Below are 14,443 nucleotides of genomic sequence, written 5' to 3' on the forward strand. Positions count from 1 at the left end.
ATAAAACTCTGAGTGACGTAATGAGAAGGGAACACCGTTATATCGAGGTTAAAAGCGTATCAAAGTTCATTTTACATGAAATGTCTCCTTTTAAATATAACAAGCATGTGTGCAGTGTCTCATCTAGAAGTACCAGACAACAGCATTCAGCCCTGCACCTTCAGCTTAGATAAACACAGCTATCATCTCACCCACTCCAGTCTGGTTCACTCACATGTAGGCACACACAGCACCACTGGCTCCCATATGTGAGAGGGGAAGTTGAGGAGGGAGGGATCAGACTACCAGACTCACTACAGCAGAGCGCTCCACACACTCTGGTTTAGTGTCACGATGCTTTAGGCACAGAGTGACCATGCCTGGACACACCGCTGAGGATTCTGGGAGAAAAAGCTGCACTGAGCTGTAGGACCCCTCACATCAGAGACAGGGTGGAGTCATCTGGGGATAAAGCGATAGAGGGGGGAGAAAAGATGTGAAGAGACACAGTAGCACCAGGAGACACAACTACTGGACGGGCTTCTTTCTACAGACATTTCTTTTGCTATTGAACTATAAGAGAATCCATATTTGAGGTTTGACATCTCTCTAAGGAATATTTTGGGCCGCCTTCTTGCAGCTTATTGAAGTTGTATGGATTTTAATTGATAGAAAATCTTTATGTGTGGATAGCTTGTCTAATTTTTTTTTTTTTTTTTTTTTGCCTTTGTTGAACACTGAATAATTGGAAAGGCCAACCTACTTTAGGGTTTGAATTTGGAGCACAGGAAAACATTTTTAAAAATTCCAGGGAACCGCTTCTTCATGCGCTCTGTGGCTTGGACTGTGCAGAGCTCATTTCAGACAGCCTGGTCTGTGGAGGGCCCCCACCCTGCCCTCTCAGCTTGTTGTGGCCCCCAGCAGCATGTCCCAGGCTCCGTGGCTGCCTCCAGTCCGGCACTCCGCACTTTACCATGAGCAGATGGGCTGCTGTTGGGAGTAAGGCTGCTGGGGCTGGCTGTGGAGCTCGGACCACACGCACTCTGCTCCCCTCACTGTCCTGGGCCCTGGTGTTCACACTGTTCTGCATCTGTTTGCCTGGAGCAACATGTAAGACTTTATACAAAGACAGACGAAGGCACGTGTCACTCACAACTATACTGAACATTTCAAATACAGAGGGTGCTGCACGAAGCAGGGCCAGCGGGGGCCACAGCGGGGACTACAGTGGCGGTGCTGGGGGACCACAAGGCCGACATGTGCGCAGCTACAATCACCTTCAGGGAGACATTCGCAGGAGGAAGCTCTTCTCTTTCCAGAAGTTTTTCCTGAGGATTGATAAGACTGGCAAAGTCAATGGAACAAAAAGCAAGGACGACCCCTTTAGTAAGTAAAGCATCATTAACAACAAAGCAGAACATACATAAAATTGTATATACATATATGGTTAGTTTGCAATTTACAAAAAAATTAGATGGAAAAAAAGTGAGACAAATCTAACAAATTATATAATTTATTCATTGGGCTATTTTATGGCCAACTTGAATAGTAAAAAAAAAAGTTTTTCTTAAATTCAACAATTGGGTGTTGCAATTCTCTCTTTGTTTGGATGGTGCAGCCGCTGCTCAGCAAAGTAGTGTCTTTTTTGTTTGAATCCAGACATCCCTCAGATATCTCTGCTGTCCAAACACTCAACGCAATAATGGTAGCAGTGAGAAGGCTAAAGAGGAGCAGGGCCCGATAAGTGCACTGTTATCAGGTTGTGTTCACAGCCCAGGGTAAACAGGGCTGATAAGGCCACAGAGGAATAACACAGGGGGAGGATGCCCATGTCAATCTCATTAATGCTTTTGGATCGTTTCTGCGTCTCACTCACTCTCCCACTCAAAATGCCCACCTCCCGCCAGCGCCAAGTAAATTACAAAGTGACTTTTGAAATGTTTGTTTAGGACACTTGATGGGCTTGCCTGGAGAACACATCTTTAGAGCGATTATGTGTTGTATGTTTGGTCCATATTGGTGAGTGAAATGAGGCTTACGTTCCTGTCAGTTTATGGCATTGAGAACAGAGCATGATGATAATACATTTACCCTGACACAAACATGTCTTACTCTTTTAAAAAACAGAATATATGGAAGATTTTAATGCTCCTATGGGACAGATAAACCACAATTGATCTAAGAGACTTAAAGGGGAACGACAAGGGTGATGTTTATTTTGACAAGGTCATGACAGAGGAAAGCTTATTTAGTGTTTCTCTCTAAAGATTTTATGTGGTTTCCAAGTAGTTGGTTTCCTTTAACTGGCTATGCTAAAATGAGTTTTAAAATCTTTGCTACGGAAGTAAAAGGCCATTGAGAGAATAAAACACAAGTTCATGAATGAAACGAGTATTATTGTGGCCACATCAAAGCCGTCTTCAGTATCAATAGTGGTGCCATCAAACAGTGCTGTCCCGAGGGGCTCTGTGCACAATAATATGTGAATGGATCAGGTTCACCAGGTAAAAGATACTACACAGAGGTGGCCCCAGTCTGTGCTCTGAGCCCTGGGCCAGACATGATCCCAGGGATGATGTCCTTTGTGGAGCTACTATGCTCTCTTCAAGTGACAAAATATCACATTTGGCTGCAGTGAGCGGAAGATAGACTACCTGTGTGCAACACAATAGTGGTTGTTGGGGGAAAAACATACATATTAAAACTCCATAATACTGCTTATATCCATTGTAAATTGTGTAGTCACAAATATGGGACATTTACTGAACCAAATAATGCTTTTGCACAAAGGTTGCTCACCTGTGTTTATAAGTAGACTAAAATATGTCAGTTACCTTAGAAACAATATATAAATCAAATCAAATTATTTATCAAGTAAATGGCTATTGTAACTAAAGGGAACCTATATTGAAATGAGGAAGTAATCTTATAGTATCCATCAAATAAGTAAAATGGTACCACATCTAACCAAAGTGACCAAATGAAACCATAGACCTGGTGTTTAATTGATAGTATAGCTTCAAGCCTGTAGTGAGGTGTTGTAAGGCGTGGTAGCTGCTGTCTGTGGCCCGGCCAGAACCCAGCTCTTGTCTGTTACAGAGCCAGCATCTAGACTCCCACGGATTTATGAGGATGCCAGCGCAAAACTGTCCCACATGGCTTTTCCTGTTCACCGCAAGACTGTGCTGAGGTTACACAGCCAACCAAATAGAAAGCCAGATTCAAGTCAGTGGAGGTGCATTGCACATGAAAACTATCTATGATTCACAGTTGAGTAAATTTAAACAAGTAGTGTTGAGACTTAAAAGGCAGATTATGGCCAATTTGAATGGCGTAAAGGGGCATCTACGGATAACACTTCAGAATGGAACGTAACAATCAAAATTATAAATTATTACACAGTGATAACAGAGGAAATTGATTGAATAAATTACATCTAGCCTCTGAAACATTTTAAAGTGCTTAGTGAAGTTCATCCAGCTTTTGTCAGTTTTCCTGTCTTTGTGTACAAGCACCTCCCTAATTGGGCTGAGAGAAGGGGCAAAACATGACTCCATATAAGCTTATTACAACATTATATTATATAATGTTATATATGTATATTATATATGGTATATATGTTTATTTTCAGTATTAAATGTGTTCTGGAGAGAGTCTAACTAATGATGAATAATGGCACAATCTGTGAAGCACATGCTCTTTGGCATTCTACTGTGGAAAAAACACCTTTAAATTTCTTGTGCACCTCTATTCCACAACCTACGCACCATTTAGTGCAGTAACTCCAAACAGAGCATATCAACACACACTAGGAAAAAAGCATGCAAAGGGGAAAAATGCCATCACCCTGAGTAAACAACTGAAATCACCTGGCTCATTTCAGAATACATAAAAAAATGTAGTCTGCGCTAAAGAATGATCACGATTAAAGATTGACGTTGTAATGTGTTGGGAGTGTTTTTAGTTAGGTGATTGCATTTTCCCATACTCTCAGACATAATGAACACATTTCTCCGGTCTCTTGGGCCAAGCTTTCAGTTGTGAGCGTGAATGGAGCCTGAGTTTTATTCACCTGCTGCAGCCTGTTGTGTGTTGGTGTGCACACGTGGGCGTGCATGTGTGTATATATACAACCTGTCTCGCCCCTGCCTCCGGTGCTTAACTTTGATCAGTGATCATTACAGCCTTTCTAATCCTCCCTCCACCCCCAGTCTCACTGTCATGGCTCCTCTGTTCTCTTGGCTTTTATCCGGCCCATGTTTACAGAGCAGCCAGAGACGGCCATAGATTGTCTTACATGCTCACTTCAACGCTGACACCTGATCCCACCTAAAGCAGCTCCTCTCAGATCTTCAATGGCCACTGTGTCACCGGCTCCACAGCCGCCTCAGACCGCACTGCCCCGAGGTGCCACTGTTTGAACTAGAAACTGATACAGTCAAGGCCTCATAGACGTCAAGGAAAGTCGCTGTATCTTTAAGAAGTGGATTGATCTCTGGGCTCACACCTGCTCCATTCACAGTTTGTTCATTATAAGGACGCAGAGGCCACATGCTCTGGCCAAGCCTAACTCACAGAGGTAAAAAGGTGGTCAGAGTGATCAAAGCGTGTCATCACAGAGTGTATGTGTGCAGATTTTGTATGATCGTCATCGGATAAAACAATGATAGCAGTCAGAAAAAGAGAACAGGAAGTTGGACATAGACCCATGAATCCGAACAAACTATGGGGGCTTGTGAGGAAAAATTGCGTATGATGTTAAAAGACAAGTTAGGAAGTGATTTCTCTTTGACCTCTATTTCTGAAACACAAATATTCAAAGCAAGCTGCATCTGAGTTTGTCTCGTGTCTTTTTTACCTCAATAAGAAATTAGCAGCTTTTTTAAGGAGACAATATTTTATTTTAATATATTTAATATTTTGATTATTTATGGTGCTGTGCAACAAGCAAGCGACTCTGGCCAACCTTTTTCTGGCCAACCTTTCAGCGATCTGTTGCCCAAGTGGAAGCTTTGATTGATGTGTTTACAATAATGGGGAAATTATGATAAATGCAAAAGTAACATACCGTATTTTCCGGACTATAAGGCGCACATAAAAGCCTTTAATTTTCTCAAAAAGTGACAGTGCGCTTTATAATCCAGTGCGCCTTATATATGGATTAATTAACATCTCGCAGCAACTGCCAAAGAATTACAAAGAAAGGCTGGCCACTTTCCGCGCTTACTGCATTAATAAAGTTCAAATGACTGACTTATCTGTCTGTTTTGGTTCGCTCAATGCGCCTCATAGTCCGGTGCGCTTTATAAATCAAAAATGATTGAAAATAGACCTTTCATTGACAGTGCGCCTTGTAATCCAGTGCGCCCTATAGTGCAGAAAATATGGTACATATAATGGCTACTTTACCAGTCATTTCAATACTTCAAGTAATTCAGAGTATGATTTATCTCCATATTTTTGGGGGCTATTCAGATATTATGGCCATCCATCAGAAATGAGCAAAAAAAACGTGCCTGTAAATGTATGTCATGGTGGTTTAGGTTCAAGGATTGCACTAAACGTATATAGTATATAATATATTATATTAAATGTTTTTATTTTAGGTATCCTGGAAATCACATCTGTGGACGTGGGGGTAGTGGCCATCAGAGGACTGCACAGCAATTACTATCTGGCTCTCAACAGGAAGGGGGAACTGTATGGCGCAGTGAGTATTCTGGTCAGGGGTCAATCTATAAGCTTTAGGAAGAGAGATAGTGCTAGATTCTTCTGCTCTTATCAAAGGGCCCCTTATCTTTCCTCCTCTGTGTCAAACCTGAATTACAACCTAGTCCAGCTGCACAAGGCACACAGGCACACTACTTAGCATGTCATAAATTTTGAGACTAACACGGATGTCCACTGTTTTTCAGAGGGAGTTTAACATTGATTGCACCCTCAAGGAGCGCATCGAGGAAAACGGCTACAACACTTATGCATCTGCAGAATGGAGGAACAAGAAAAGGCAGATGTTTGTCGGCCTGAATGTCCACGGGAAGCCACTGAGAGGGAAGAAAAGTCGCAGAAAGAACACAGCCACTCATTTTCTTCCAATGCTGGTGTGAACTAGAGAACAATGCAGCACTGGACAGTGGGATTTGCAATTTTAGAGTGCTGTTGAAAAAGATACATGATGCGAGAGGGGCAAAGCACTACTGTTAAAGGGAAATTCTCTACTTTGAAGAAGTGGAATCTTGTAACATTGGCACAGTTTTATTTATCATTATTTGGGGCCAAACTGGACAGAAATGGACAAAAACGAATCTGCACAGTACAAGTTCAAGCTAAGGGACAGAAATCTCACAGTTATTTATAATGGCTTTCTCCTGTGAGACTAGGCTACGTGTTGTGGTTGGATTAAACAACAACACATTTCAAGCAAACATCTTTAACTGTGTTTTAAAGGTATTGTTGTTATTTATTTTTAGAGCTATTTAACTGAAGGGTTTCCCTCACAAGCTAATCTTTGCCTTCTGTACCTTTTATAGGAACTTTGAGAGAGAGAAAAATGTTGTGTGACTTCCTGAACTCGGCTGTTGACTGAGTGTATACTGACATTAGTTTGTCTGTGCAGCCTTGTGTAACAAACACAACGCTTATAGAACACCCTGAATGCTTAGTAGGGCTGTAGTAAACTAAAGACATTCCCTGAGCATCGATTAGTCAACTAAAAAGGAGCACAGCGTGGCACTGGGAAAAACTAAATCAAACCGCACATTCAAGACCACAAGCTTAAAGGATTATTTAGACAAAAACAACTATTTATACAGGATACATAATTACTAGTTATTTGCATATTTGTATGTACAAAGACAGAAATAAACTCACAAATCTCCATCTAACTCATTGTATGTCTTCTTGCAGCTTTTGTCTGGTTAAATAATTATATCCCCAATAGTTTGGCTGACTAAGACACCATTGAGTTAACCAACTAATTTACTCAAGGCGTACCGGCCAAATGGTAAATGGAATTGTACATGTTTGCTGAAGCTGCCCAAACAATATGGATCTATTATTGGCAATGTATCTGAAGATGCAAGGGTAACAATACAGCCAAAGTACCTGCTAATAATAATATGAGAAAATATGGAAAAAAGTGTAAACGTATAACCATAAAAATGTTTGTCAACAAAAACAAAATGTGATTAACTTACAGATTGATAATGTATAAGTATATATTACATTAAAGACATTAGATATTTATGAGATCAGAAAATTGCTAAATCAATTAATGGTCACATGCTTTGTGTGTTGGAGATGGAGGGTGAATGGGGATGTGACCTGTGTGTGACCACCCACTTCCCCCAGTAATCATCTACAAATGCACTAATCAATGGCAGCTGCCTCAATGCCAGATCAAAAGAGTGTGGAGAGAGCATTAACACCACAGGCTTCCGGACCTCCACCCCCTCTCACCGTCCCGTTTAAGCATCTCTCTGCAAAGCCATTAAAGTTTGAAGGGACAGCTGACGTAGAAAAGACAAGATCTCGGGACACGCAGACTAAGTTATTGTTATGTCGACCTGAATCTTTTATACCAGAATATCAAGTGTGTGTACTAGTCTAAAATGAAAATGCTCATTAATAATAGGACTATAAAATGAGGTCTAACCTGACAGAGCCAAGGGCCAAACCATAGTAACCCCGGGGATGTTCTATGGGATTTAACTGTCTGCACAGGAGGTTTGATATGGTGCATCAGAAAGAACCCAAGTCCCACTGCACCAACGTAGGGTCCAACAATTGGTCTGAATCTTCAGTGTGCCTCTGTCCAGCTAATAGAGATAAGTGCATTCACTCATGATGCTCCATATCATCCATGTCTCATGATGAATGCTGTTACAGGCAACATAATCTAGGGTCCAATGGAAGAGCTGCCAATTAAAGATCCGCAGTACTGGGCAGTGAGTATAGGGGCATATTGGGCCACAGGCCACCACCATGAAGCCAGTTTCTGATGGTTTTCTGGTAAAACTAAACTGATTTGTAATCCAGACATGATTAAAACTGTTGCTTCAGATTTTTCTGTTCAGAAAAACTTTATTGCTCCCCAAAACTCAAAAATAATGTCCATTTTAGCTTTGGTGGAAAGAATGTAAACACCTTCTAAGAACAAAAATCCAGTTAGCATTTCACATCCAGTTCATTCCAGACCAATGAATGTTTGGACTTTCTCCAAGAAACTGGCACAGAGGGAAAAACAGCAATAACACAAAATGAGCACCGTAATCTTTTATCAAAGTGGGTCTCAACATTTCTGGCTGGGGTTTCTATGTGGCATAATGTGATCCAGATTTGTGAAACAAGTGGAAAATGACTTGAGGCCAAAACAACTAATGAATAGTACTTACACAGACAGGTCTGCAACACATATTTGTAGTGGGCAAGGTGAGAGAGTCAAAATCATTATGTAATTAATAAATGTATATATTTATTAGCCTTTATTTTACAAGGTGGACACCCATTGAGATCGAGACTTCTTTTTCAAGTGACCTGGGTCAAAGTGAAAATATAACAGAACACAAATCATAGAAAAACATTTACACTTTTGAAATACATTTATACCAAAGAAAACTGTAAACATTCACTGGATTACCTGCTTCACGTCAGTTATTGAGCCAATGTGTAATTTCTGTAAATAACCTCTTCACCTCCACACCGCTAGATGGCAGCACTTTAGTCTGTCACTGCACAGAGGCTAGTGGAAGGAAGTGGGCTAAACGGCTAAAAGTTGAGTACACAGCTCAAAGACTAGCCAACAACAACAACATGGAAGAGAGATAAGCTGCGATCTCATACAGGATAAAAGGGAAAGCCACAAGTTCAAAGAAAACAGTAGCGGAAGACATTTCTGAATCCTTTTCTCATGCGGTTTGTAAGAATTACACGCTGCCAGTCAACATGAACGATCCTTTTGACCGAGCTCCGGGGGCAGGCAGAAACCGCGTGAATCCGGGAGATTATGGGTGTCCTGGTGCTACTGCGGACGAAGACGTCAAACCTGGTATTTTCAACCAAAGGGAGCCACTCCGACAGCCGCGAACCTCCCCGCCTTTTTCATCCGAGAGCAGCGCAAACAGCGGCGGCAGCGACGCAGGCTCAGGTAGCGCCAGGTCCAGCGCTGCAGCAGACACAACAAAGCTAACCACACTAGCCTCAGCAGCAGGATGCTTTCACATTCATTTACACATGAAGGTCCTTTCTATTTGGTTTTGAAAGTGTCAGATGCTGTACAATAATCAGTCCTGTTTTTGTCAACTCCTACATCGTAGAGTGTTTGGAAAAGCCTCTGTGTGTGATAAACTAGTGGGTCACGTCCTTTTTTGTCTCGAGCACCCCATGTCGTCCCACACTTTGAGTACCCTTTTACATTTACTAGTTTTGTAATTACACCTACTGTTCACTACTGCATTTTCAATTATAACTATTATATTTTATTGTTATATTTATGCTGAAATTATCCAACTTTAAATGGACTACAAATGGGGCTGGGTGACATAATTTAGTATTGATTTATCTATTTTTTTATTAAATTTATTTATTTTTTAATTAAAATGTATTTCTGTATTGATTTAATTGCAAAGAACATTTTTGGAAATGCTGATAAACCATGTGATCTTTCTCTTTCAGACTGGAACTGTCCGAAAAGTCCTCAGCAATACACTGTTGGTGAACCTGCGTACGGTGACCTGAACTCTGTCGTCAAGTCCTCAAAACTTTCAGCAAATGCGCCTGAGTTTGTTCCCTCTGCGTGTTTTGCTTATGCGGTACAAGGATCCTACTATTTCTGGAATTTAATTAAAACATACAAATGACACAAAACACTTTACCCTCTCGATAGGAGTCCCCTCCGTATGATGCAGACGATGGATACTATAATGAGCCCACTTTGGCAGACATGGTCACAGACTTTCTTGGCCACTTGAGCTCTTCACCAGGGTCTTTTGAGTCCGATGTTGACGACATAAAAAACATGCTCAGTTCTTATGTCTGTACTGAAGAGTTGCTGGAGGAGCTGGTGGAACTCATGTACTCTAAGGTTTGAGTCACACTGACTTTTCAGAAAAGTCTTGATTTGTGTTGCACCACTACCACAGTGCGGTTTAAATATTTACTTAGTAAGGTGTTGGGTGAGATTCTGTTTTGTTTTTTCTTTTTTCTAGTCTACTGAAATCCCAAACTTTTCTTACATGGGTGCGAGGGTTTGTAATTACCTATCCCATCATCTCACTATTGGCCCCGCAAAAGGCAACTTTCGCCAGCTTCTCTTGAAAAGGTAATTTTCTTTTACATTTCTTTGATATAGTGATATGATGATGTTTCAAAGGCCTAGCTGTTTTGTATTCTACTCTGTAGTTTATGCATACAGTCATTTTCAAAACATGCTCCATTCACAGATGTCAAGCAGAATATGAAGATAGGGATAAAGCTGTTCGTGGAGATACTGAGACCCAAAAAAGATTTCATTCTTATGTGCTTTTTTTGGCTGAGCTCTACCTTCACCTTGAGGTAAGTTTAAGCTTAATTGTGGAATACTGTCATTTTGCATTACACTCATTATTGTCTGCTTTAGGTTAAAGGTGCAAAAGGAACTATAAACAGGGCTCAGATTCTTCTTTTTGCACTCAAAGATCTCATGATCAGTCTCCTCTCTCATCCTGTGGATGCCAATCTCATCTGTGCTGTCAAACTTCTTAAGGTCTGAAATGTTCTTTGCTTCACAGTGTTTGTCCTAATTAATTCTTAAACGTATCGGTTTTCTTTTGTGCAGCTGACAGGCTCAGTTTTAGATGACGAGTGGAAGAGTAAAAGGGAAAAACACATGGATGAAATTATACAAAGAATAGAAACGGTTTTACTAGATGCCACGTGTAGTCGGTGTGTATATCCCAGATTAATTTACTTTACCGTTGAGTTGAATTTAAATGTGACTTTAATGTGACAGAGATGTACGACAAATGCTTCTGAAACTGGTGGAGCTCAGATCTAGTGACTGGGGCAGAGTAAAAGCCGCTACAGCTTCAAGCAGCGCCACACCGGACAATGATCCTAACTACTTCATGGTAATGGTCTTTTCTGCTACTTCTCACTTTGATATTGTTGAAGTTTGGTTTATTGTGATGTCTTCTTTGCAGAATGAACCCATATTTTACACAGAAGATGGCACTCCCTTTACTGCAGCAGACCCAGGTACAGATTTTTCTTTTTGTGATGATTTGTAAGTGGCATAAAAAATAATAACTATTCTAATTATTTATTATCAGATTATGCTGAGAGATACCAAGAAATTATGGACAAACAAAATTACTTCCATGAATTTGATGGGGAAAATGAAAATTGCTCTGATGGGTAAGTTATCAAAAGCAATGCCATGTACAGGAGAAACTTCTCTTTCCATGTCAGGAAAAAACACTATTATTTTTTTAGTTGGCTAGTAGTCTCTGGTTCTACCTCAGTAAACTATACCAGTACCTATATATTATCCTTTTCAATACCTATGCTCCATTAATCAATTACAAATAGCAAACCCTTTTTTTTTTGGTACCTGTTTTCTACTGCCCTTTTTGCAGGACCACAAAGGTCATTCATGTAAATTGTGGTGAGGCCCTGCAATATGTTTGACTGGTCCTCCATTCACCAGGGCCTGTAGTGCCTCCTCTTAGCCTCAGTCAGCAAAGTGCTGTCAAAGAGGGATTAACCAGGTTCTAGCCGTTTTCACCTCTGTGAAATGAGCCAGTCTCTAAAAAGTCAATTATATACAAACATAAAATGTCTAATTCCCTGTTTTGTTCAATTTCAGATATGACTTTGAGGATGAGATGGAGCCGGAAATAGAAGAGGCTTTTGAGAGCTTTTGTTTAGAAGCAGAAAGAAAGCGTCAAAGTCGTGGTTCTCAGTAGGCACATGTTTTTATCACTTAAGATGCTGGAATATTTAACAGAATAACAACAAATAGCCTAAACGTTTACTACAAGCACGTGTTTTAATAAATAAAAAAAAAGATGTTTATAGTTGCACTGACCCTTTTTTAGTCAGCTGTGTTGCATTAGAAACTGGGGACAATCACTGGGATAAATGTTTGCAATGTTTTAAGTTTTTTGTTTTAATTTTTGAGCAAAATCTACCAAAATGCCAATAGACTAAATGTGTGCTGTGAATTGTTATCAAGTTTGTTCAAAAGCTCCTGCATTTCTGAGGTCAGGTTTATGGCAAAGAAGTCAACCGCTTTTTCTTTTGCAACACTAAAATGGGTCTAGTTCATCTGTTTTACATAGTGTGCATACATCCAGTATGTTTGCATTTGAAACGTGTAGTTGCCAATATTATTTGGGCCTCCTGCTTTATGTAAACCTGGCTGCACTTTTAAGTGCCCATAAACAAAACATTTTGGGTTTTGCCTTTTCAAGTTTTTAGGGAATTACCTAGATGTGCAAAAGCTGTTTTATAAAGTTATTTCATTTTATCAAAATACAAGGCTTCCTTTTCTATCCAGAAACTGAAAGACTTCTCGGAGCCCATACAAAGAATGTTGTTTTATAGTTTGTACATATTATTTAATGTTTTTTGCCTGCAATAAAAAAACAATAACTTTATAATGTGAAAGTATGCTGGTTTGTTCAATCAATGTACAACTAATTCACTTTAACAGACATTGCTTCATGTTATAGGTCTAAAACTTAAACATTTAAAATGCATTGCTGCCCTCTAGTGGTCATATCTATCGATGTAGAATATCAGAATCAGGAAAGGTTTTATTGCCATTGTTGGTGAATACAGTTCAGAACCACCAGGAACTTGCTTCGGCGGTAAGGTGTACCATATAACAATGTATAATGATAATAATAATCATAATAGTAATATAATGATAGTAATAATAGTAGGAATAGAAAACATTAGTATTTGCCTTTATATTGATTCTTTGTATCAGCTTTATTCTTGTGTCGGGTGTGTTGACAATCGTGGGATTAGAAACAGGTCTAAACTCTTTACACTGAAGTAGTGCAATGGGAGCAGTTTTGTTTGTTCCAGAGAAGTTGTTTTTTTTGTGGTCTCAATATAATTCCCCTTTATAATTTCCCTTAAGCCATTCTCTGATTTGTTGCTCCCACACTTTATTGAAGATGCATATTTTATATTGGCTGTCGGTCTCTTCCATCATGTCATCACAAAGTAACTGAAATATGTGGTTCACCACAAGAGATGGCCAATGAATAGCATTTTATTTATCAAATAGTAAATGATGTAGTGGTGAGTAGGTTTATTTGTGTTATGGCCAAGTGCTTTTGACTCCTTTGGTGAATGTTCTTTAAACATTACTCAAGTCAATTGATTTTTGCCTTGATTTCCATGTGAGCCTGAAACAAAATCTAATTTCAAATAAGTAATTATCACATTGAATTTATAGTTTAGTGTGCTACTTCTGAGCCAAACAAATCCAAACAACCACGACTATTCAATAAAACTGTACTGTCACTGAAACATTTGAAACATCAACAGCCACATTTCTACCAGAGCGAATCGTCCCAAAGTGGAACCATTAGCTGTTTCATGTCATGGCTTTGTGAGGCTGGCTCACCCTGCTTTAGTCCCACATTCCCTTTGGTCAGCAGACAGAAGTGAAAGATTGGGATTAGCGCCATAGTTCAAACCAGCAGCTGCACGTGGCACCCACTGCTAATCGGACAAAACAACTGGACTAATAAGTATGTGTTTGTTTGTTTATTTAGATGTTGTATCTGTTGGGGTACTTTTGAGTATATCTAATAAACAATAAACATTTCCTACGAATGAGAAGCAACATATACAGTAAACCTGCGATGCATCATATTATCTGTGATTCACACCAGCAGGATTTCCATGGTTAGTTCCAAACAACTAAAATAGTAGCCATTAGTGTTCCATTAGCACAATAAAATGTAATATTCAGTTGCGGTAAGTAACTAATTTACTAAAGTACTGCATTTTAGTCCAGTTGTTGAGGATCTGTACTTTACTTGAGTTATATTTGTGTTGAATACTTATTACTTTGACTTCAAGCACAAAGTATTTATTTTGATAGTCTTTAGTCCCATTTAAAGCCTCATGATATTCACAGACTGGATTTGTGCTGATGTGTTCTCTGGACAGATATGGTCTCTAATTTCATATTTTAGATTTGTTCTTTGTTACAAAATGTACTAAACATGATCAAACCAAATTCAAGTAATCCTGTATCTTATGAATTCTTTGAATACTTTTGTTATTAACAAATAATATGTAAAAGTTAAAGTATTTTTGACTGAACTTGTACTTGTGTTGGCGTAATATTTGTCCATGCCTTTCAGTCACGTAATGAAATGCAGTACCACTTCTGAGATATACAAGTTAATTCAAGAGTAACTTAAACTAAGCTGTTTTTTTTTCCAGGAAGTGTGTCAGCAGA

At 39.5% G+C, this 14,443-nt stretch overlaps 2 protein-coding genes across 2 annotated transcripts; both read left to right on the forward strand.

The window, feature by feature from the left end:
* The first annotated feature begins 953 nt into the window (after window positions 1–953).
* On the forward strand, window positions 954–6,836 carry LOC140346556 (fibroblast growth factor 10-like). The gene is made up of 3 exons (XM_072432682.1): window positions 954–1,365; window positions 5,586–5,689; window positions 5,895–6,836. Exons 1-3 carry the CDS (start codon window positions 954–956, stop codon window positions 6,084–6,086), a joined length of 708 nt encoding a protein of 235 aa, XP_072288783.1. The 3' UTR covers window positions 6,087–6,836.
* A 1,884-nt stretch (window positions 6,837–8,720) lies between these two features.
* On the forward strand, window positions 8,721–12,624 carry paip1 (poly(A) binding protein interacting protein 1). Its single transcript, XM_072433295.1, has 11 exons — window positions 8,721–9,124; window positions 9,652–9,788; window positions 9,863–10,060; window positions 10,185–10,297; window positions 10,419–10,530; window positions 10,595–10,720; window positions 10,793–10,899; window positions 10,967–11,084; window positions 11,157–11,211; window positions 11,286–11,370; window positions 11,822–12,624. Exons 1-11 carry the CDS (start codon window positions 8,923–8,925, stop codon window positions 11,919–11,921), a joined length of 1,353 nt encoding a protein of 450 aa, XP_072289396.1. The 5' UTR covers window positions 8,721–8,922; the 3' UTR covers window positions 11,922–12,624.
* The last annotated feature ends 1,819 nt before the right edge of the window (window positions 12,625–14,443 follow it).

This window comes from Eucyclogobius newberryi, unplaced genomic scaffold (genome assembly GCF_026437365.1).
Source record: "Eucyclogobius newberryi isolate DKJ021-1_F unplaced genomic scaffold, fEucNew1.0.hap1 SCAF_6, whole genome shotgun sequence".
Lineage (NCBI taxonomy): Eukaryota > Metazoa > Chordata > Actinopteri > Gobiiformes > Gobiidae > Eucyclogobius > Eucyclogobius newberryi.